General features: G+C 43.8%; 1 protein-coding gene across 2 annotated transcripts in view; it reads left to right on the forward strand.

Moving 5' to 3' along the window:
- The window catches only part of zgc:112416 (uncharacterized protein LOC550509 homolog), a 108,357-nt gene that overhangs the window by 30,832 nt on the left and 52,632 nt on the right, over positions 1–24,893 (forward strand). For both annotated transcript variants that reach the window (XM_068036200.1, XM_068036199.1), the window contains exons 2-3: positions 5,359–5,419; positions 13,285–13,358. In XM_068036200.1, the coding sequence (XP_067892301.1) occupies positions 5,359–5,419; positions 13,285–13,358 (135 nt within the window). The remainder of the gene's footprint in view (positions 1–5,358; positions 5,420–13,284; positions 13,359–24,893) is intronic.

The following is a 24,893-nucleotide window of genomic DNA, read 5'->3' on the forward strand; positions in this document are numbered from 1 at the left end:
TGGGCACCACACTATAGGAAGGATGTGATTGCACAGGAGAGGGTGCAGAGGAGATTCACCAGGATGTTATCTGGGCTGGAGCATTTCAGCTATGTAGAGAGACTGAAAAGGCTAGGATTGTTTTGCTTAGAGCAGAGAAGGCTGAGGGGAGATATGATTGAGGTATACAAAATTATGAGGGACATTGATAGGTTAGATAGGAAGAAACTTTTTCCCTTAGCAGAGGGGTCAATAACCAGGATTTAAGGTAAGGTGCAGGAGGTTTAGAGTGGATTTGAGGGAAAATATTTTCACCCAGAGGGTGGTTGGAATCTGGAACGCACTGCCTGAAGAGGTGGTAGAGGCAGGAACCGTCACAACATTTAAGAAGTATTTGGATGAGCACTTGAAATGCCATAGCATACAAGGCTATGGGCAAAGTGCTTGAAAATGGGATTAGAATAGTTAGGTGCTTGATGGCCAGCACAGACACAATGGGCCGAAGGGCCTGTTTCTGTGCTGTATAACTCTATGACTCTATAATAGGTTACTGGACAAAATTGGGTGTAATATATTCGGACTGGCTAACTATCAAAAAATAGGGTCAGGAAAAATGGGTCATTTTCAGGTTGTCAAACTGTAAATAGTGGCATGCCACATTGATCAGTGCTGGGGCCTCAACTATTTACAATCTATAGCAATAACTTGGATGAAGGGACTGAGTGCAGATTTGCTGATGATACAAAGATCGGTAGGAAAGTAAGTTGTGAGGTGGATACAGAGAGTCTCCAAAGGGATATTGGTAGGTTATGTGAGTGAGCAAAAACTTGGCAGATGGAGTATAATGTGGGAAAATGTGAGGTTATCCACTTTGGTGGGAAGAACAGAAAAGCAGAATATTATTTAAATGGAGAGAGACTGCAGAATGCTATGGTACGGGGGATCTCGGTGGTCATGAATCACAAAAAGTTAGCATGCAGGAACAGGAAGTAATTAGGAAGGCAAATGGAATGTTTGGCCTTTATTACAAGGGGAATGGAGTATAAGAGTAGGGAAGTCTTGCTACAACTGTACAGGGTGTTGGTAAGGCCACACCGAGAGTACTGTGTACAGTTTTGGAGTGCTCCTGACACCAAGCTGGCAGCACACTTGCCTTACAAAGTTAAGAGTTCAAGCTCTGCTCCAGTACTTGAGCACATAATGTAGGTTGAAACTCCAGTGAGAATTTCATCGTTGTGGCTGATGCCCTTTCAACAAACATTGGAGCACACCATTCAATCTCTGAAGCCAGTTCCACCATTCAATTAGATCATGGCTGATATGTATTTTCGCTTAGCCCACCTTAGTTCTATAACCCCATTAATATCCTTATTGAACAAAAATCTCATTTTCAACTGACCCCCAGCCTCAACAGCTTTTTGGGGGAGAGTTCCAGATTCCCACTTTGATTTGTGTGAAGAATTGCTTCGTGACATCACTCCCGAACTGCCTAGCTCTAATTTTAAGTTTGTGCCTCTTTGTTCTGGACTCTTCCACCAGAGGAAATAGTTTTGATTTATCCTATCAAGCCCTTAAATCATCTTAAACACCTCAGTTAAATCACCCCTTAATCTTCTATATGCGAGGGAATACAAGCCTAGTAAATGCAACTTGTGCTCATTATTTAACCATTTTAGTCCCTGGTATCACTCTCGTGATTCTGCGCTGCATCAATCCAAGGATAATATATCCTCCATGAGGCGCGGTTCCCAAAACTGAGCATAGTACTCCAGATCGGATCAAACTAGAGCTATATACAATTGAAGCATAACTTCCACCATTTCATATTCCGATCCCCTTGACATAAAGGTTAATATTCACTTAGTCTTTTTAATTCTTTTTTGTACCTGTCCACTAACTTTGGTGACTTCTGCACTTAAGCCCCTAAATCTCTTTTGCTTTTCCACAGTTCCCAGCTTCCCACCATTTGGAAAATACTCTGATCTATCTTTGTTCAGTTCAAAGTGTATGTCCTCACACTTCCCCATATTGAACAGCAACTGTTAAAATTTTGCTCGATCACTTCCTCTCAGTTGAGATCATTAACTTTAAGACAAGAGATATGAGCTCCCGAGACTGATTAAAGAATTACATGACAAGATTTCACATTTGAAGACTTTCACTATAACAACTAAACTAAAAATCAACATTGACTACTTAGTAGGTAGCTAATATACTAAATTACAGAGAAAGGTATTTCCCATTAACTTATTAGCACACTTGAAAACCCCACACCACATTTATACGTTAAAAAATATTCTCATCAAAAGGGTATCCTTGCAGTTAAAAGTCCCAAACTCCTCCCAGTTGCAATGATTGGATCTTCCAGTTCTTCTCAAAGCCAAAGTCCACTTTACTCACTTCTTCTCAGCACACTCGACTGGACTTCCGTTCTCTCTCTCTCTCTTCACGCTGTGCAGCAGCTGCTTGTCCTTGTTTCTTCCTTTCAGTCTCCAGACCTAGGAAAACCTGTCAAATTTATCCTGATTAAAAGTCAACAGTTGTTTTCCTTTTACAATTCTCGGAGTCTATAAGTCTGACGTTAGTAAAACAACCTGGGCCCTCCTTTGTTTCCAGGTATTAAAAATTGTAACTCGAATTTGCATTTTAGTATCCCTGGCTCCCTGTTTACAATCTGAGAGTCTGGGAGAGTGAAACCATTGTCCTTTAGGTGTTACAATCTTGCACCCTGCTTTCGAAAGGGTCTTTGACCTGGGTTCCTTGTTCTCATGGTAACCAAGACCCCTGGCTTGTCTCTGGGCAACATTGGTGTGAAGTCACATGCCTCCTCTGAATGTCCATTTTACACTGCATTAAAGATCACAGTTTTGAAAACATAACCATACTACAAAGTCCAGCTTTCATAACACTATCAATATCCCTTTGCAATATTCCACTCTCACTTACACGAATTACTGTTAGCATACCTTGGATATAAGTCATTGATAAATATCGCAAAAAGAGGAAGCCCCAGTACAGATCCCTGGGGGACACCACTTGTCAGTCCACCAATTGGAGTACATATGTATTATCCCTACTGTCTGTCTCTTACCTCCTAACCAATTCATTACCCATGTCAGAAGGTTGCCTTCAATTCCATGTTGTCTTGTTTTTGTCAACTGTGTCTTATGTTCAATCTTGTTGACTGCCTTCTGGAAGTCCATATAAATAACATCCATGGACACTCCCTTATCTACCACATTAGTTATTTCATCAAAATATTCAACTAGATTCATTAGATATGACTTGCCTTTTACAAGCCCATGTTAGCTCTCCCTGGTGAGCTCATAATTGATGAGACGTTAAACTGAAGTCTGTTAGTATCTTGAAGGAGTACCTTAATGTTGCAGCAGTAGATGCAAAAGATCCATGGCACTATTTGAAGGGCAGCAAGTTGTCCCAGTACTTGGCAACATTCCTAATTCCAACCAAAACCATTGAAACGTAGATAAGCTGGTTATTATCTCACTGCTGTTTGTGGGAGGTATTTGTGAGACTGCGGTATCTGCCTACAGAACCAGTCACTGCACTTCAAATAATAGACTGTATGCGGCGCCTTGTGAGACAGTTCTGAAATATGATATATAAAAGATATTGAAAAGCACATGGAATTGAAGGCAACATAAAAGGCTGCTTAACAAAATTGAGGCTCATAGAATGGGAAGGTGAGTGTCAGTTTGGATAAAATAATTGGCTTAAGGACAGGAAACAGCGAGTTGTGGTAAATGGTTATTTTTCAACTGGAAGATGGTAGACTGTGGTGTTCCCCAGCGGTCAGTGCTAGGACCACTGCTTTTTTGATTTACATAAATGGCTTGAATATTGGAATACAGAATAAAACTTCAAATTTACCGTGGCAAACAATGAGAATGATACCAATCAACTGCAAAAGGACATAGATAGGCTAGCAGAAAGGGCAGAAAATTGGCAAGTGGAATTTCATACAGAAAAGTGTGAGGTGATGCATTTTGGAATAAGGGGTAGGGACAGGCAATATAGACTAAATGATACATCTCTAAAGAGTGTACAGGGTTGAGGGTTCATGTGCATAGATCTTTGGAGGTGGTAGGACATATTGTGAGCGTAGTTAGCAAAGCATATGGGATCTTGGGCTTCATAAATAGAGCTATTGAGTCTAAAAGCTGAGAACTTTTTTCAAGCCTGGAGTGGGACTTGAACCTAGAACCTTGTGACTCAGAGGTGGCACAGTGGCGCAGTGGTTAGCACCGCAGCCTCACAGCTCCAGCGACCCAGGTTCGATTCTGGGTACTGCCTGTGCGGAGTTTGCAACTTCTCCCCATGAACGTGTGGGTTTAGCCGGGTGCTCCGGTTTCCTCCCACAGCCAAAGACTTGCAGGTTGATAGGTAAATTGGCCATTATAAATTGCCCCTAGTATAGGTAGGTGGTAGGGGACTTGAGGGAAGGTGGGGATGTGGTAGGAATATGGGATTAATGTAGGATTAGTATAAATGGGTGGTTGATGGTCGGCACAGACTTGGTGGGCCGAAGGGCCTGTTTCAGTGCTGTATCAATAAAATAAAAGTGCTATCAACTGAGCCACAGTCATAATGAGGCTATAACACTGTAAACAAAAGTCTTTCTTACCTGCCATCAGTATGGGTTAAATCCAGACCCATGTACCAGAGCTTAGTCTACAAATCCACTCCATCACCCAATCATCTTATTATGTTAAAGGAACAAAGTATTGGTTATAAAGCTATGTATCGCGATAACCAGGGGACAGTCAGATTCCTCAGTGTCCGCTCTACCTATGCATGAGAATGAAGGTTGTCGGTACTCAGACAAACTGCATGGTTGGAGTTTTTAGGCATTTGCTCATTAGGAGGAAGTAAAGTCTTACCTTTGTTACAGATGTCAAGTCAGAGTTATTGGTGTGCAAATGAAAACTGGAGTAAAAAAGTAAATGTAGAAACAGGCTGTTCCAGCTGGTGTAGCAGCCAAGGCTGCCACATTTAGGCTTTATTAGCACTCAGCTATGGGATGGGAAAGTCAGCCAAGGTTGCCATTCTTGATTACTATCTCGAAAGCTGACATGTGCTTCAAGCAGGAACAAGACTGGATTCGGCTGTGATGGCCACCATGATCAAAAAGCCTTCCAATACTCACTGCCTAGGCTTGCACATGAAGAACAGGGACTTGGGCAGGGTACTGCTGGGCTGTTGACACCAATGGAACCCAAACCCAGCAACGCTCAGCTGAGTGGAGGGGAGAAAACTGGGCTCGGGGTGGGGGGTAGATGGAGTAATGAGCGTTTTTCAACAAGTATTTCCTGTAGGAGTCCGAGCCACAATTTGATCTTACATTATTTTTAATTTCAGAAACTGGAGAATGAACGAGAAAACCTGGATGACCAATCAGATACTGCAGTATCCACAGGACGTAAGCTTATGTTTGTTATATAAGAGATGGTATGGATGTGGGATGGGGGACAGGGGAGTGGGTAGGTGGTTAGTGGTTCATAGATTTGCTGAATGGACTGTGCAGTATGTTATGGGATGAAAATAGCCATGAACTGACAAACAAGATGGCATCCAGAGCACCTGGCACCATGAAATCTACCAATGGAATGTAAATCAATTACTTTACCTGATGACTAAGGATTTATACAGCATACATACTGGAGAACAGAGGATATACACTAGGAATAGCGGGTTATATGGGGACATACACTGGGAACAATAAAACATGTAACAAAGTAAAACTCAAGGATGAGAAAAGACCATGTTGACCCTTGAAATATATCTGCTCATCTTAACTGGTCACATTTCAACCCCGGATTCCCATAATGTTTAATTTAATTAAGAGTCGTTCATGTGAATTCTTGTTAAAAGCTTTCTGGAAATCCAGACATGTACTTTATTTGTAATGGCCTCAAAGGTTTATCAAACCTTCAATATCTATACTGGCTCTATTTTTTATAAAGCTCTTTTTAGACAGATTTTCTGTAGCCTACCCCTTAGAATGGTTTCCATTATTTTCTCGACTATTGTTGGTTAATAAGCCTATAATATGATAGATCAGGATTGTCTCCGTTTCAGATGTCAGTGCTACGTTTGCTTTCTTCGAACCCTGTGGAACCTGTACAGTGCTCAAGGATTCTTCATGACTGGAACCAGTGCCTCAGAAGTTTCCCCCTTATTCTACTTTAGCACCTGAGCATGTGTGCTATTTGCCCATAGGCCGTGTTTATCTTGTCAAGTCCTTCCTCTGCACTGATTGCAAGCTCCTGTGGGATTTTGTTGTGCTACAAGCAGTATTTGCATCTCAAGTCAATACTGACTAAAAATAATCATTAAGTAATTTTTGTAGTTTATCGCCCATTTTCAGTTGCTCCATCTGCAACATTGCCTCCAAACCCTATGAAGGGGAGGGTGGTGGCATAGTGGTAATATCACTGGACTAATAATCCAGAGCCCTGATTAATTCTCTGGGGACATGGGTTTGAATCTCACCATAGCAGATGGTGAAATTTTAATTCAATTAATAAATCTGGAATTAAAAAGCTCGTCTCATGAAACGATTGTTGTAAAAACCCATCTCGTTCAATTATGCCCTTTAGGCAAGGAAATCTGCTGTCCTTGTCGAGTCTAGATGTGATTTAGGACCCACGGCAATTTAGTTGACTCTTAAATACAGTTCATGGGCAATAAATGCTGGCCTAGCCAGTGATGTCCACATCCCATCAAATGAATTTAAAAAAAAAAATGTCTCATGGCATCAGGTCAAATGTGGGCAAGGAAACCTCCTGCTGATTACCATCTCCCCCCCCCCCCCCCCCCACCAACTTTGGCTGATGAATCAGTGCATCGCCATGATCTGGAAGATGCACGGTGGGTAACAAGGGTGCAGAACGTACTCTCAATGGGGAACTCCAATGTCCATCACCAAGAGTGGCTCAGTAGCACCACTATTGGCTGAATCCTAAAGAACATAACTGCTAGACTGGGTCTTCAGCAGGTGGTGAGGAAACCAAGAAGAGGGAAAAACTTACTTGACCTTGTCCTCACCAGTCTATCTGTCCATGATGGAATTGGTAGGAGTGACCATCACGGAGTCCTGTCTTCACATTGAGGATACCCACCATTGTGCTGTGTGGCCCTCCCACTGTGCTAAATGGGATAGATTTCAACTTGCATCCATGAGGCGCTGTGGGCCATCAGCAGCAGCAGAATTGTATTCAACCACAATCTGTAACCTCATGGCTCGGCATATCCCCCACTCTACCATTAACATTAAGCTTGGGGGAACCAACCCTTTTTCAATGAAGAGTGCAGGAGGGCATGCCAGGAGCAACATCAGACTTAGATGAGGTGTCCGCCTGGTGAAACTTGCAGCACAGGACTCTTGCATGCCAAGCAGCGGAAGCAGCATGCAATAGACAGTGCTACACCATCCCACAACCAACGGATCAGATCTAAGCTCTGCAGTCCTGCCATATCCAGTCATGAATGGTGGTGGGCAATTAAACAACTGACATATCCCCATCCTCAATGATGGGGGACCCCAGCGAATCAGTGCAAAAGACAAGGCTGAAGCATCAATTTGCATCAATCTTCAGCCTGAAGTGCCGAGTGGATGATCCATCTCGGCCTCCTCCTGAGGTCCCCAGCATCACAGATATCAGTGTTGAGCCAATCTGATTCACTGCATGTGATTTAAAAAAACAGCTGAAGGATATTGCAAAGACTATGGGCCCTGACAACATTCTGGCAATAGTACTGAAGACGTGCTCCAGAACTAGCTGTGCCCCTAGCCAAGCCGTTCCAGTACAGCTACAACACTGGCATCTACCTGGCAATATGGAAAATTGCCCAGGTATGCCCTGTCCACAAAAAGCAGTACAAGTCCAACCCGGCCAGTTACCCCCCATCAGTCTGCTCGCAATCATCAGCAAAGTGATGGAAGGTGTGGTCGACAGTACTATCAAGTGGCCCTTGCTCAGAAATAACCTGCTCACTGACGCTCAGTTTGGGTTCCACCAGGGGCCATTCAGCTCCTGACCGCATTACAGCCTTGGTCTAAACATGGACAAAAGATCTGAACTCCAGAAGTGAATCAGTTTCATTGCCCTTGTTGGTTACAACTGAGAAGGAGGCCATTTGGCCCATCCTGTTTGTGCTGGGTTTCTGAAAAGTTGAATCAGCTAGTCCCACTCCCCTGTTTTTTACACGTGGTCCTGCAAATCTTTTCTCTTCATATAATTACCCAATTCCCTTTTGAAAGCCACAATTGAATCTGCCTTCACCACACTCTCAGGTAGTGCATTCTAGATTGTGGCTGTCATTGGTAGGCCATTCAGCCCCTTGAGCCTGTTAATTCAATTTGATCATTTCTGATCTGCATCTTAACTCCATCTACCCACCTTGGTTCCATAATCCTTATTACTTTACCTAAAATAAATCTATATCGCAACAAACTATATCGGCACAGTGGCGCAGTGGTTAGCACTGCAGCCTCACAGCTCCAGGGACCCGGGTTCGATTCTGGGTACTGCCTGTGTGGAGTTTGCAAGTTCTCCCTGTGTCTGCGTGGGTTTTCTCCGGGTGCTCCGGTTTCCTCCCACAAGCCAAAAGATTTGCAGGTTGGTAGGTAAATTGGCCATTATAAATTGTCACTAGTATAGGTAGGTGGTAGGGAAATACAGGGACAGGTGGGGATGTTTGGTAGGAATATGGGATTAGTGTAGGATATAGTATAAATGGGTGGTTGATGGTCGGCACAGACTTGGTGGGCCAAAGGGCCTGTTTCAGTGCTGTATCTCTAATCTAATCTGATAATCCAATCAAAGCAACTTTAAATTGATTGTTACAGCAAATTGTAGAAGCATAGAATTACAGAATATGGCTATTCGGCCTTTTGTGTCCATGCTAGCTCTCCGCAAGAGCAGCTCAGCTAGTCCCACTCCTACCCTTTGCCTCATAACCGTGTTTACTCTTCAGATAATTATACAATTCCCCTTTGAAAGCTACAATTGAATCTACCTCCATCAGACTCTCAGGCAGTGCATTCCAGATCCAAACCACTCGTTGCATAAAAAAGGTTTTTCTCTTTACGCCTTTGGTTCTTTTGCCATTCATTATATCTGTGTCCTCTGGTTCTCAGCTTCGGTCAATGGGAACAGTTTCTCCCTATCTATTCTGTCCCTCATGATACTGAACACCTCTGTCAATTCTCATATCAACATTATCTTCTCTAAGGAGAACAAATCCAGATTCACCAGTCTTTAACCGATTAATCAATGGGGTGACTACTGTGGGACAAATTTCCTGTCTAACTCACACATGTTCAGAAATGGTCACCCTTCTTTCTTTGTCTTGTGTACAGGAAACTCTATTATCGCCTGAACCTTGACCTCTTATGGTCATGCTTGACCTTGACCCATGATATATCCTAAATAAGTGACTTTGACCTTGGCAAATTTACTCTTTGCCAGATTTATGACAAGGTTAGAATTGGCCAGGCTGTGAAATAGCGCTCTTTATTGTCGGACATGATCACTCCATGTGTTGCTGTACACCAGAAGGTCATCGGTGTACACAACACAATTACTCAATTCGGCAATCACTTCATTAGTTAGTCTTTGAAATGTAGCCAGTGCATTTTTCATACCAAATGGCAAGATTTTACATTGGAACAGACCATCCAGAGTCACAAAAGCAGATACTTCTTTGACTTGGTCAGATAAGGGGACTTGCCAATATCCTTAAAGTAAATCAATCTTAATAACAAAAGCCGAGTTCCCCACCCTATCAATACAATCCTCAAGCCTTGGGATCGGATAGGAGTCTGCTTAGTTACCATGTTAACCTTTCAGTAATCTATGCAGAATCTCTGAGAACTGTCTGGTTTTGATATTAAAACAAGAGAATTCCAACTACTTTGACTGGTTTCAATTATATCATTATTTAACATGTATTGAATCTCTTCCCTGACTTTGGCCAATTCACTTGGATTGAGTCTGTAGGGATTTTGTTTAATTGGTTTAGCTTTCTCTACATCAACCTCATGGATCGCCAGAAAATTATGACCTGGCTTCTCTATGCATATAGGCTTATATTCTCTCAATAGGTCAGCTGTGTCTTCCTCTGTTGCTCAGGTAGATGTTGTAGCACCTCATCCAGACCCTCCAACACCTCTGTGTTTGCCAGCTTCACCGCAGGAGGTTCAATCTTGGAACACTCAGTCTCAGACTCATGATCTAGTTTATCACATGCATCAGTATCACCATCGACATTCTCTACCATCTGTGCTACACCTACTGGCTGACTATGCTCACGATCATAGTACCTCTTCGGCATATTCACATGACACACCTTTTGACTTTTCCATCTGTCTGCGGTACCAGCCAAATAGTTCACCTTACTGAGTTTCCTTTTGATACAGTATGGTCCACTAAACCTAGCTTTCAATGGTTCACCAGGCAAAGACAACAAAACTATCACCTTATCTATGTGTTGAAAACTACATGCCTTAGCTGTTCTATCTGCTTGTGCTTCCATCACCTGTTGAGAAACCTTAAGACATTCTCGGGCCATCTCACAAGCTTTTGAGAGTCTTCCTTGGATCGCTGACACATTCTCTAAGAGGGTAGTTTCCTTCTCCTGTGCCAAAAATCCCACCTAATGATTTTAAGAGGACCCCTAACCTCATGTCCATCGACCAATTGGAATGGACTGAAACCAGTAGGCTCATTTGGCATGTCCCTGATCGCAAATGATAAAAATGATATCCCTTTATCCCAATCATTGGGATACTCAAAACAATAGGCCTTAATCATACCCTTTAGGGTTTGGTGATATCTTTCCAAAGCACCTTGTGACTGCAGGTGACAAACAGATGATTTGAGCTGCTTCACTCCCAAATTACACATGACCTCCTGAAATACATCTGACATGAAATATGACCCCTGGTCAGACTGAATTTCTTTTGGCAATCCATACTTAGTGAAAAAAACTGTTGTGGTCAAACAAGGAGAGGGAAAAGAGGGAAGCTGTTCGATCCCCCCTCATCTGATCGAAACATTATGCACATAAGTTGACTTCTAACGACATTGTTGAAAAGGTTGCTTTTCCTAGTCTTGGGTTGCATGCAATCTGAATTGGACCAATTCCATCACAGATAAGAGGCAGATGGATCAACTGGTGCAAAGTGTGGCCTTATAAAATTCTGAGCAAGATTGAGAAAGTAAATGGCAACTAAACTGATCTGTTTCAAACACAGTTTGATGAGTTTGTGGCAAATCATGTGTTTTTTTTTGCCAACTTATACAATGTAGGTCTGGCTTAGAATCTTTGTCTTGGAAATTAGAGAAGTTACTCCAGAACAGCTTCACAGAATAACTAAAGTCAGGCTGAGTGATCTCAGCACATTTCAGCTTCTGGTCAATTGCTGGCCTTATTTTTAAAATGCTTTTGGATCTTGCTTTTGAATACTTTTCAGGAGGCGAGGGTCTCACCTTGTTTGGGAATCCTGACCCATTCAGTACTAATCCATATGAGGGTTGGTGGGGGAGCAGGCACATGGGGTTGGGGAGAAAAGCCTATACAAATGGGGTGGCACAGTGGTTAGCACCGCAGCCTCACAGCTCCAGCGACCCGGGTTCAATTCTAGGTACTGCCTGTGTGGAGTTTGCAAGTTCTCCCTGTGTCTGCGTGGGTTTCCTCCAGGTGCTCCGGTTTCCTCCCACATGCCAAAGACTTGCTGGTTAATTGGCCATTATAAATTGCCCCTCGTATAGGTAGGTGGTAGGGAAATATAGGGACAGGCGGGGATGTGGTAGGAATATGGAATTAGTGTAGGATTAGTATAAATGGGTGGTTGATGGTCGGCACAGACTCGGTGGGCCGAAGGGCCTGTTTCAGTGCTGTATCTCTACACTAAACTAAACTAAATGCTTACAATCCTTACAAGCAAATGAGAAACATACAGGAGAAAAAGCTTGTAGTGGAGAAGAGAACTGGAGCGAAAGAGTGAGCGATCCTGTTGGAGGGGTGAGAGAGAGAGTGACAACAATAACTTGCATTTATACACTGCCTATAACACTGAAAAAACACTGCGAGATGCTTCACAGAGGTGGATGGAAAACAGATGCTGAGTCAAAAAGGCAGTAATTAGGAGGGGTGGCTAAAAGCTTGATCATAGAGGTGGGTGTTAAAAAGGTTTTTTTGAAGAGGAGAGATGGGTAGAGAGGTGGAGGCATACAAGGAGGGAATTCCAGATAAAGGGACCTCGGCGGCTGCAGGATAGGTGCATGAGAGACTGTGCAGACAGTGTTAGAGAAGAAGCAAGGAAAACCCTATTGATGGGAGAAAGACCCCTGTGATAAGGGAAGAAGACCATGTTGCACAAGGATGGGAAAACACTTTGTTGAGGGGAAAAGGAGAATTTTGCAAAGGATTAGGGTCCTGTTGTCAGAGATGGAAGTGTATCTTTGCAATTAAAAATGTTTTTTTGTTTTATCAGAGTGATACCTGTCAGTCAATGAGAAAATAAAATGTTTTTTTCATTTGGTCCATAAGCAATGTTTCTTTTCACATCCTCTTCAATTCCAAAGTTATTATGTGACTCTCCTGCTGTCTGTCCAACATTAAGTCTTGGATTAATCAAAATTTCCTTCAATTCAACATATGCAAAACTGAAGCTCTCCTTTTCGGTTTCCGCCAACTTCTACAAATCCTTGGTGCCTCTTCTCTTAACTCCATCAACCTCTCCACTTGTCAGCTCAGGTTAAGTAGACTGATACAGAATCTTGGTGTGTTGCTTTATCAGAAGCTTACCACATTCTGTTCGATCATCGAGATTACCCTCTTCTACCTGTGAGTCATTGCGTACCACCACCCCTTTACCCCTCCACTGCTGCTGAGATTCCAAATCATAACTTTATCACTTCAGTCTGGATTTCCCCAGACGTTCTCCCAGCTGGGTTCCATGCTTCCACCCTTGATGTTTTTTCAGTAATCCTTAACACTGTCATCCTTCTTTTGAAAGTTTTCCCAAATAGATTCTCCTCACTTGTTTTATCAGCTCCGTCCCCTAATTCGATCTGCTCAATCCTTCCTCCTGCTCGGTCTTCATTTGCTTCTTCTCTGCACTCAAATGCATTCTGAGATTTTGTTCCCACATGAAGATAATATAAAATGCAAGATTTTTGCACTTTGTGTAAGAGGAGTTATGAAAGAACTGTAGCAACTGTCAAACAGTTTCTGTGCTGAGAATCTGACAGGTTTTTTTCGTTCTCTGTGCAGGGAGTTTTGATGGACAGGGAGACGCACTGCACAATGCACTGAAAAGAAGAAAAGGCTTGTTGCAGAAACTGAGGGTAAGGGTCATGAGGAAAGCCACCCAGGCCTTGAGGCGGGTACTGTTTGTTTAGCTTAGTTTAGTTTAGAGATACAGCACTGAAACAGGCCCTTCGGCCCACCGAGTCTGTGCCGACCATCAACCACCCATTTATACTAATCCTACACTAATTCCATATTCCTACCACATCCCCACCTGTCTCTATATTTTCCCTACCACCTACCTATACTAGGGGCAATTTATAATGGCCAATTTACTTATTAACCTGCAAGTCTTTGGCACGTGGGAGGAAACCGGAGCACCCGGAGGAAACCCACGCAGACACAGGAAGAACTTGCAAACTCCACACAGGCAATACCCAGAATTGAACCCGGGTCGTTGGAGCTGTGAGGCTGCGGTGCTAACCACTGCTCCACTGCTTGCCGAAAGGGAGGGTATTGCCATGAAGAGCTGTCATATCATTAAAAAAGACTCTAAAGGATCAATGTTACGAGTTTGCACACCCAGGCAGAGTTTCACACAATGGGATAAAAGCAAAATACTGCAGATGCTGGAAATCTGAAATAAAAACAGTTCTGAAGAAGGGTCACTGACCTGAAACGTTAACTCTGCTTCTCTCTCCACAGATGCTGCCAGACCTGCTGAGTATTTCCAGCATTTCTTGTTTTTATTTCACACAATGGGAATGTGTATTGGGAACTTGGGCAGGAGTCAGCATGTTAGGGGCCCTGAACAATATTCAATGGATGGAGGCTCCTGCAGGTTTGTCAATTCGTCATGCCCAAGTTGCTACTCTTCGCCACTATTGTATAAAGCTCTGCACCACTCGGCTCCAGACTTCATTACAGCCTTGGTCCAAACATAGACAAATGAGCTGATTCCAGAGGTGAGGTGAGAGTGACTGCCCTTGACATCAAGGGCGCATTTGACCGAGTATGGCATCAACCTGCCCCAATAAAACTGAAGCCAACAGGAATCTGGGGAAAAACTCACCACTGGTTGGAGTCATACCTAGTACAAAGGAAGATGGTTGTGGTTGTTGGAGGTCAAGTATCTCAGCCCCAGGACATCACTGCAGGAGTTCCTCAGGATAGAGTCCTAGGCCCAATCATCTTCAGCTGCTTCATCAATGACCTTCACTCCATCGTAAGGTCAGAAGTGGAGATGTGCGTTGATGATTGCACAGTGTTCAGTACCATTCGTGACTCCTCAGATACTGAAGCAGTCAGTGCCGGCATGCAGCAAGACCTGGATAACATTCAGGGTGAGGCTGATAAGTAGCAAGTTACATTTTGTGCAACACAAGTGCCAGGCAATGACCATATGCAACAAGAGAGAATCTAACGATCTCCCTTTGACATTCAAGGGCATTACCATTGCTGAATTCCCCACTATCAACATCCTGGGAGTTACCATTGACCAGAAACTCAACTGGAGCAGCCACATAAATACTGTGACTACAAGAGCAGGTCAGAAGCTAGGAATTCTGCAGCGAGTAACTCACCTCCTGGCTCCCCAAAGCCTGTCCACCATCTACAAGACACAGGTCAGGAGTGTGATGGAATACGCTCCACTTGCCTGGATGAGTGCAGCTTCAACAGCACTTAAGAAGCTCGATACCATCCAAGACAAAGCAGCCCGTTTGATTGGCACCCCAGCTACAACCTTCGACATTCACACCCTCCACCACTGATGCACAGTGACAGCAGTGTGTACCATCTAAAAGATGCACTGCAGCAACTCACCAAGCCTCCTGACTTTGAACAAACCCACAACCTCTACCACCTGGAAGGACAAAGGAAGCAGATGCCTGGGAACACCACCCCTGCAAGTTCTCCTCCAAGCCACATACCATTCTGACTTGGAACTATATTGCCGTTTCTTCACTGTCACTGGGTCAAAAACCTGGAACTCCCTTCCGAACAGCACAGTACCACACCACATGGACTGCAAGGGCTCAAGAAGGCGGCTCAACACCACCTTCTCAAAGGCAATTCGGGATAGGCAATAAATGCTGGCTTAGCCAGCGACGCCCACATCCCATGAACGAATCAAAAAAAACCTTGAGAATTTGGTGAGGGCAATCAGTGCAATGATGAAAGAGGTACTGTTCTGATATTTTGAAACTAAATGACTCCTGATAATATAGCCCCCCCTGCTGACGTCATCAGAGTGCTCCGAGATTTGCACATGGGCAGAACAGACTCTTGCTGCCAGTATGGTGCTCCGCATGTGCAGCCTACGTCAGCACCCGGCTTGCCAGGACTAATTTGCGCAAGCGGGCAAAAACGTCATTTGTCGCTTTTCACTCCCAGCCTTGCCGCTTCTCCCCACTCGGCTCCCTCCTGTGATCACAGCCTTTCTTCCCCACACCGAGGAAGTGGGGAAGACAGAAAGTGACAAGATAGACAGGGGAGGGGAGGGAGACCGCGAACGGAAGGGATTAAGGAGCGAGCGGCCGAGGGAGAAGTGGTGAGGCCACGGATTCTGTTCAATTGCACACACAATCATGCTGAACACAAGCTCCCAGGATTTATCTGTTCCAACTTCCAAAATGTTAGAAATCTCTTTTTAAAATGCTCACTGTTTGAAAATTCGGGTCTGTGTCCAGAAATAATTGTCAATAAAATTCATTAAACAACCCGTTGCGGGGACCAGAAGTGGGAGGGAACGGGCAGCAGACGCAGAGCAGAGGGGAGGCGGCAATCGTCTTTTGGTTTCATTTGTTTTTGTATTTGAACAAAGAACAAAGAACAGTACAGCACAAGAACAGGCCATTCGGCCCTCCAAGCCTGCACCGATCTTGATGCCCGCCTAAACTAAAACCTTCTGCACTTCCGGAGACCATATCCCTCTATTCCCATCCTATTCATGTATTTGTCAAGATGCCTCTTAAACGTCGCTATCGTACCTGCTTCCACCACCTCCCCCGGCAACAAGTTCCAGGCACTCACCACCCTGTGTGCAAAGAGCTTGCCTCACACATCCCCTCTAAACTTTGCCCCTCTCACCTTAAACCTATGTCCCCTAGTAACTGACTCTTCCACCCTGGGAAAAAGCTTCTGACTATCCACTCTGTCCATGCCGCTCATAACTTTGTAAACCTCTATCATGTCGCCCCTCCACCTCCGTCGCTCCAGTGAAAACAATCCGAGTGTATCCAACCTCTCCTCATAGCTAATGCCCTCCAGACCAGGCAACATCCTGGTAAACCTCTTCTGTACCCTCTCCAAAGCTTCCAGTCCTTCCGGTAGTGCGGTGACCAGAATTGCACGCAATATTCTAAGTGTGGCCTAACTAAAGTTCTGTACAGCTGCAGCATGACTTGCCAATTTTTATACTCTATGCCCCGACCGATGAAGGCGAGCATGCCGTATGCCTTCTTGACTACCTTATCCACCTGCGTTGCCACTTTCAGTGACCTGTGGACCTGTACGCCCAGATCTCTCTGCCTGTCAATACTCCTAAGGGTTCTGCCATTTACTATATACTTCCCACCTGCATTAGACCTTCCAAAATGCATTACCTCACATTTGTCCGGATTAAACTCCATCTGCCATTTCTCCGCCCAAGTCTCCAACTGATCTATATCCTGCTGTATCCTCTGACAATCCTCATCACTATCCGCAACTCCACCATCCTTTGTGTCGTATGCAAACTTACTAATCAGACCAGCTACATTTTCCTCCAAATCATTTATATATACTACAAACAGCAAAGGTCCCAGCACTGATCCCTGCAGAACACCACTAGTCACAGCCCTCCATTCAGAAAAACACCCATCCACTGTTACCCTCTGTCTTCTGTGACCGAGCCAGTTCTGTATCCATCTTGCCAGCTCACCTCTGATCCCGTGTGACTTCACCTTTTGTACCAGTCTGCCATGAGGGACCTTGTCAAAGGCTTTACTGAAGTCCATATAGACAACATCCACTGCCCTTCCTTCATCAATCATCTTTGTCACTTCCTCAAAAAACTCAATCAAATTAGTGAGACACAACCTCCCCTTCACAAAACCATACTGCCTCTCGCTAATAAGTTCATTTGTTTCCAAATGGGAGTAACTCCTGTCCCGAAGAATCCTCTCCAATAATTTCCCTACCACTGACGTAAGGCTCACCGGCCTATAATTTCCTGGATTATCCTTGCCACCCTTCTTAAACAAAGGAACAACATTGGCTATTCTCCAGTCCTCTGGGACCTCACCTGTAGCCAATGAGGATGCAAAGATTTCTGTCAAGGCCCCAGCAATTTCTTCCCTTGCTTCCCTTAGTATTCTGGGGTAGATCCCATCAGGCCCTGGGGACTTATCTACCTTAATGCTTTGCAAGACACCTAACACCTCCTCCTTTTTGATAATGAGATGACTGAGACTATCTACACTCCCTTCCCTAGGCTCATCATCCACCAAGTCCTTCTCTTTGGTGAATACTGATGCAAAGTACTCATTTAGTACCTCGCCCATTTCCTCTGGCTCAACACATAGATTCCCTTCTCTGTCCTTGAGTGGGCCAACCCTTTCCCTAGTTACCCTCTTGCTCTTTATATACGTATAAAAAGCCTTTGGATTATCCTTAATCCTGTTTGCCAATGACATTTCATGACCCCTTTTAGCCCTCCTGACTCCTTGCTTAAGTTTCTTCCTACTGTCTTTATATTCCTCAAGGGATTCGTCTGTTCCTAGCCTTCCAGCCCTTACGAATGCTTCCTTTTTCTTTTTGACTAGGCTCACAATATCCCACGTTATCCAAGGTTCCCGAAACTTGCCAAACTTATCCTTCTTCCTCACAGGAACATGCCGGTCCTGGATTCTAATCAACTGACATTTGAAAGACTCCCACATGTCAGATAATGATTTACCCTCAAACAGCCGCCCCCAATCTAAATTCTTCAGTTCTTGCCGAATATTGTTATAATTAACCTTCCCCCAATTTAGCACCTTCACCCGAGGACTACTCTTATCCTTATCCACAAGTACCTTAAAACATATGGAATTATAGTCACTGTTCCCGAAATGCTCCCTTACTGAAACTTCGACCACCTGGCCGGGCTCATTCCCCAATACCAGGTCAAGTATGGCCCCACCCCTAGTTGGACTATCTACATATTGTTTCAAGAAGCCCTCCTGGATGCTCCTCACAAATTCTGCCCCATCCAAGCCCCTAGCACCAAGTGAGTCCCAGTCAATATAGGGGAAATTAAAATCACCCACCACTACAACCCTGTTACCTTTACATCTTTCCAAAATCTGTCTACATATCTGCTCCTCTACCTCCTGCTGGCTGTTGGGAGGCCTGTAGAAAACCCCCAACATCGTGACTGCACCCTTCCTATTCCTGAGCTCCACCCATATTGCCTCGCTGCACGACCCCTCCGAGGTGTCCTCCCGCAGTACAGCAGTCTTTGCTGCTGGCAGCTCCCTGAGATGTCGCAGTGATTTTTCAGTGCATGAGGCTGCATTTGCGCATGTGCAAGTACTGCGCCACATAGTGGTTGCATTGTCAGCAAACACAGCCATTTTTTTAAAAAAGGAGCGGTCCGGAAGAGGGAGTGGGACATTCCAAGGCTTGAGAGTTGAGATCTGGAGGTATTCATTAAAATTAATAGTTTAAGCATGGTACTAACTAGATTTTAAATGAGGGAAAGAGAGTTTTTTGGAGTCACTGTCACGGGGAGGATGAGAGTTTCCTGGATCGGACCTTCCAGCAGGTGGTCACCCCACAGGCAGTGAGAGTTCAGGGCAGTAGTTGGGTGGTCATCTGGAAGAGTAGGAAGAGGCAAGAGTCTTCAGGGTATGCGCCACCCTCAAACTGGTGCTTAGCATTGGAAAATGCTTGGGGTGACGACACCATGAAGGAGTTCAGTCTGGACCATGGCACCAATGAGCAAGGGACTGTACAGGAGGGAGCAGCAAAGTGTAAAAATGCAGTTGTTACAGGAAATTCCATAATTGGAGGGATAGACAGAGATTTCTGTAGCCATCAGCATGAATTCCGCATGGTCTGTTGCCTCTCTGGTTAAAGGACATCGTAGAGAGGGTGCAGCATAATTTGCAGGGGGAGGGGAGTGATCCAAAAGTTGTGGTACATGTCAGAACCAATGACATAGAGAGAGCAGGTATTGAGGTCCTATCATCTAACTTTCAGGAGCTAGGCGGCAAGTTAAAATGTAGTACCTCGAAGGTTGTAATCTTTGGATTACTCCCAGTGCCGGGTGGTAGCGAGAGTAGAAACAGGAAGATAGGGAGGATCAATCTGTGGCTTGAGGCATGGTGCAAGAGGGAGAGCTTCAGATTCTTGGGGCATTGGGACCAGTTCTAGGGCAGGAGGCACCTTTTCAAAAGGAACGGGTTGCACCTCAACAGGATTGGGACCAATATCCTTGCAAGGAGCTTCACAAGTGTGCTTGGGGAGGGTTTAAACTAAATTGGCAAGGGCGTGAGTATAGCATATAGAAGTAGAAAACAGGAATAAGGTGTATAAAGGAGTGTGAGTGTTGGATAATATTAGAGAAGGAAGTAGTACCATGTTAGATCATAGCAGACTAAGAAGGACTCCAAGGAATGCAAACACAGGTTTACAATGCATGTACATAAACAAACAACATGGGGTGAAAAAGGTTGGTGAGCTACAAGCACAAGTAGCCGTGTGAGAATATGATGTAGTGGAAATAACGGAAGCATGGCTTAAAAATGGTGAGGACTGGATGCTTAATATTCATGGTTACAAAGTGTTCAGAAAAGATTGGGAAGGACAAAAGGGAGGTGGGGTGACAGCACTGATTAGGGAAGACACTGCAGTGTTGGAAAGAGGGGATGCCTTTGAGGGGGCAAAGACAGAATTCATCTGGTTTGACTTGAGAAGCAAGAAAGGTATGATCACACTACTGGGGGTATTCTATAGCCCTCCAAATAGTGAGAGATAGAGAGAGGAGAAAATCTGCAGGGAAATCACGGAGATGTGCAAGAACTATAGAGTGGTGACATTGGGGAACTTTAATTACCCAAATATAGATTGGGATAATTTTAGAGTAAATGGAAAGGAGGGGGAGAAAATTCTGAAATGTGTTCAGGAAAACTTTCTTGACCAGTATGTTCTTGATCTAACTTGGAAGGAAGCATTGCTGGATCTGGTGCTGGGGAATGATATGGGCTAAGTGGAACACGTACCTGTGGGAGAACACTTTGGTAAGAGTGATCAATCATATCATAAGGTTTAGATTAGTAATGGAGAAGAACAAGGAACAACCTAAAGCAGAACTTCCATTTGGAAGAGGGGACAACTTCAATGGGATGAGAGGGGATCGAGCCAGGGTAAAATGGAACCAAAGACAGACAGGAAAAACTGTAATGGAACAATGGGTGATCTTTAAGTAAGAGATGTTTCAAGTACAGGCTAGGCACATTCCAACAAGAGGGATAGGTAGAGGACCCAAAGCCAAGGCTCCTGGATGATGGGGGAGATAGAGAATACGAAACAAAAAAGAGGGTGTATGATGCATGTCAAGTGAATTCTTCAAGGACAAATACAATAAATTGACAGGGAAAATGATGAGGAAAATAAGACGGGCAAAGAGAGAATATGAGAATATAATGGCAGTTAGCATAAAAGGGAACCCAAAATTCCTCCAATGATTTGTAAATAGTAAGTGGAGTGTAAGAGGCTGGGTGGGGCCTATTAGGGTCAGAGAAGCTGATATATTTTTAGAAGCACAGGGCAAGGCTAGAATACTTAATGAGTACTTTGTATCGGTGTTTATTAAGGAAGAGGATGCTGATAAAATATCAGTAAGAGCGGAGAGGTAATGTTAGGGTGAAAATTGATAGGCAGAATGTACTGGAAAGGCTAGCTATGCCTAAAGTGGATAGGTCTCCTGGTCCAGATAGCTTGCTACCCAGGTCGCTAAAGGAAGTGGGGGTGGAGATCGCAGATGGGCTGGCCATAAACTTCCAGTCTTCCCTAAATATGGGGGAGGTGCCAGAGGATTGGAAAGTGGCAAATGTGGTACCCTTGTTCAAGAAAGATTGTAAGGACATTCCTAGTAACTTTTTAACAGTTTAACATCAGTGGTGGGTAAGGTTTTAGAAACAATAATCACGGAATAAAATCAACAGACACTTGGAGAAGTTTGAGTTATTTAAGAAGAGCCAGCACAGATTTTTAAAAGGCAGAGCATGCTTGACTAATCTAATTGAATTTCTTGATGAAATAACAGAGAAGGTTGATGAACGGAAAGCAATGGATGTTTTCTATATGAATTTTAAGAAAGCATTGTACCCCAAGGGTCAGTGACAGGACCACTGTTTTTTTTATGTATCTTTATATATAAATGACTTGAATATTGAAATACAGAGTAAAATTTCAAAATTTGTCAATGATACCAAACTTGGAGGTGTGGCAAACAGTAAGGATGACACAAATCGATTGCAACAGGACATAGATAGGCTAGCAGAATGGGCAGACGAGTGGCAGATGGAATATAATACAGAGAAGTGTGAGGTGATGCATTTTGGCAAAAGGGATAAGGAGAGGCAATATATACTTAATGATACAGTTCTAAAGAGTGTGCAAGAACAGAGGGCTTGTGGGTTCATGTGCATTGATCTTTGAAGCTGACAGGACATATTGAGAGACTAGTTCAGAAAGCATATGGGATCTTGGGCTTCATAAATAGAGGTATTGAGTAGAAAAGCAGGGAAACTATACTGAACCTTTATAAAACTCTACAACTAGAGTATTGTGTCCAGTTTTGGCCACCACACCTTAGGAAGGATGTGAGGGTCCTTTGGGGGAGGGGGGTGGCGGGGGGGGGAGGGTGGTGCAGAGGAGATTTACCAAGTTTAGAAAAGGTAGATAAAGAAAAGTTGTTCCCATTAGCTGATGGTACAAGGTCTAGAGGACACAGATTTAAGGTTTTGGGAAAGAGGATACAGGGAGGATGTGAGGAAGACTTTTTTATGAAGTGAGTGGTAATGACCTGGAACTTGCTGCCTATGAGGGTGGTGGAAGTGGAGATGATCAATGATTTGAAAAGGAAATTGGATTGGCAATTCAGAGGAATAAACTTGCAAGGCTACATAGATTGACTGGTGGAATGGGATTGACTGGGGGACCTGATTGAGGTGTACAAAATCATGAGAGGTATAGACAGGGTGGATAGCAAGAGGCTTTTTCCCAGAGTGGGGGATTCAATTACTAGAGGTCACGAGTTCAAAGTGAAAGGGGAAAAGTTTAGGGGGGATATGCGTGGAAAGTTCTTTACACAGATGGTGGTGGGTGCCTGGAACGCGTTGCCAGCGGAGGTGGTAGATGCGGGCACGATAGCGTCTTTTAAGATGTATCTAGACAGATACATGAATGGGCAGGAAGAAAAGAGATACAGACCCTTAGAAAATAGGCGACATGTTTAGATAGAGGATCTGGATCGGCGCAGGCTTGGAGGGCCGAAGGGCCTGTTCCTGTGCTGTAATTTTCTTTGTTCTTTGACTGGATTGTTCGAAAGAGAGCCGGCATGGATTTAATGGCCTTGATGGTCTATGCTGTATTGACTCTATGACTCATGGCCTTACACACTTTACCTTGGGCTGGTAAGTGTCATTGTGCGTTCACAGTGGCAGAGCGACATTTTATGCAAATAGGTTTTAATTGTAAACTCCTCAAGACTAGATGTGCCTTGAACAGAAACTGCATAGTCCCATTGTTTGTTTTGTTTGTTGAATGATCAACTGATTCAAAAAATAATGGTTTTGTGTCAAGCAGACCAAGTCCATCCAGGAGTCATATTGTCCACAGGAGACGGGCTACCTCCCCTAGATTTTTATCCAAATTGACATGGAGGTGTCTGCAGTATTTCTGTGATAAGGATTGATGGACTGCTCCACATCCAGGCAGAGAAATATATTATTCAGTAACAGTTACAAGCTTTGTATTACTGGATTAGTGATCTAGATAATATTAGTTCAAATTCCAACACGGCAGTTTGAGAATTTCAATTCAGTGAAATAAAATCTAGAAATTAAAAAGCTGGTATCAGTAAAAGTGACTAAATTGTTGTAAAAGTCCAGCAGTTGCACTAATGCCCTTTATAAACCTGTCACCTTTACCCAGTCTGGTCGAAATGTAACTTCAGTCCCACACTAATGTGATTGGCTCTTAACTGCCCTCTGAAATGACACGTAAGCCACTCAGTTGTGTCTCTAGAGATGAGCAATAAATGTTCGCCTTGCCAGCGACGTCCACAGTCCGAGAATGTATTTTTGAAAAGTTTGAGTTCAGTATTTCTGTTGTCGTGTTCCATCAATGTAGAAGGGAACCAGGTAAAGGCAGGGTAGGGTATCTCAACCTTGTTTTGTAATTAGGATGCCAGCCCAGGTTAAGCAATGTTATGAGATCAGCAGACTGGCATGTCTCATATTGTTAAGAGAATCAAGAAATTGAAAATTGAATATGTTAATGAAGTCTACTGTGTTGACCTGTTGTAACTGTTAAATTTAACTTCTAATAAACTTGATTCACATATTCTAATCACAGGGTTTGATAGAATATTATTTGTCCATTATTCAAAGGCTGGAGAATGAGATGGCTTGTGTCATTTCCAGTGAGCAAAAAAATTGTTTTCTTTAATGATAGATTACCAGATATTTTATACTACAGTCTACAGGGAGTTGGAACATCCCCACAGGACTGGTCCTTAGCCCTCAGTACAACGGTGAAGCATCTTCCAGGACCAGCAGCTTCCACCAATTCATCTCCATTCCATGTTGCCCCAAACACACTGAAGCTGTTCGCTGTTTTAAAACTGAACCTGGGAATGAATGTTATGGTTAAACAGCTACTGCTCATCTGCCTTTACAGATGAGAAAGCTGGGGGGAATTCTGCCAGATATCTGAAGATGGCTGAGGAGGAACCAGGCAGTGTACAAATAACAATAGTACAGCAGTAATAGTCATAAACAGCTCAGAAACTCTTAATGTTAACAAAGCAAGGTTCAGCTGGTGGAGTGAATTGCTGAGTCATATAATGCAGAAAGTTTCTGGTTTCAATCCCTGTTCTTTGTTGAATTAGCTAATCTTCCATAGCCTCAGCAAGAATCAGCAACTTCTGGAAAGTCCATAAAATTATATAACACAGAAGACCATTCAGTCCATCATGCCTATGCTGGCTCTTTGAAAGGGCCATCAAATTAGTCCTACGCCCCTGCTCTTACTCCATAGCCCGACAATTCTTTTCAAGTATATATCCAATTGCTTTTTGATAGTTACCTATTGAATCTGCTTCCACCATCCTTTCAGGCAGTGCATTCCAATTCGAGGAAAGAAAAGGACTAAAGCAAAAGAGAAGACTTGTGTAATTACCCCTTTCAGGATATAATCCTTGTGTTGTGTTACTGATATCCCTACAGCCTGCAGGTGTATTCCGCCCTCAAGGTGTTGAAGTTTCTGAAAGCAATGCTTGTTTGCTGGCCAAGGTAGAATGGGCTATTGTTTTAGGATTCTGGACAATGCTTAGCAACCACAGTACACTGAGTACGCCTGGATCGGGAGCACCCGTTTTT

This window comes from Heterodontus francisci, chromosome 7 (genome assembly GCF_036365525.1).
Source record: "Heterodontus francisci isolate sHetFra1 chromosome 7, sHetFra1.hap1, whole genome shotgun sequence".
Classification (NCBI taxonomy): Eukaryota; Metazoa; Chordata; class Chondrichthyes; order Heterodontiformes; family Heterodontidae; genus Heterodontus; species Heterodontus francisci.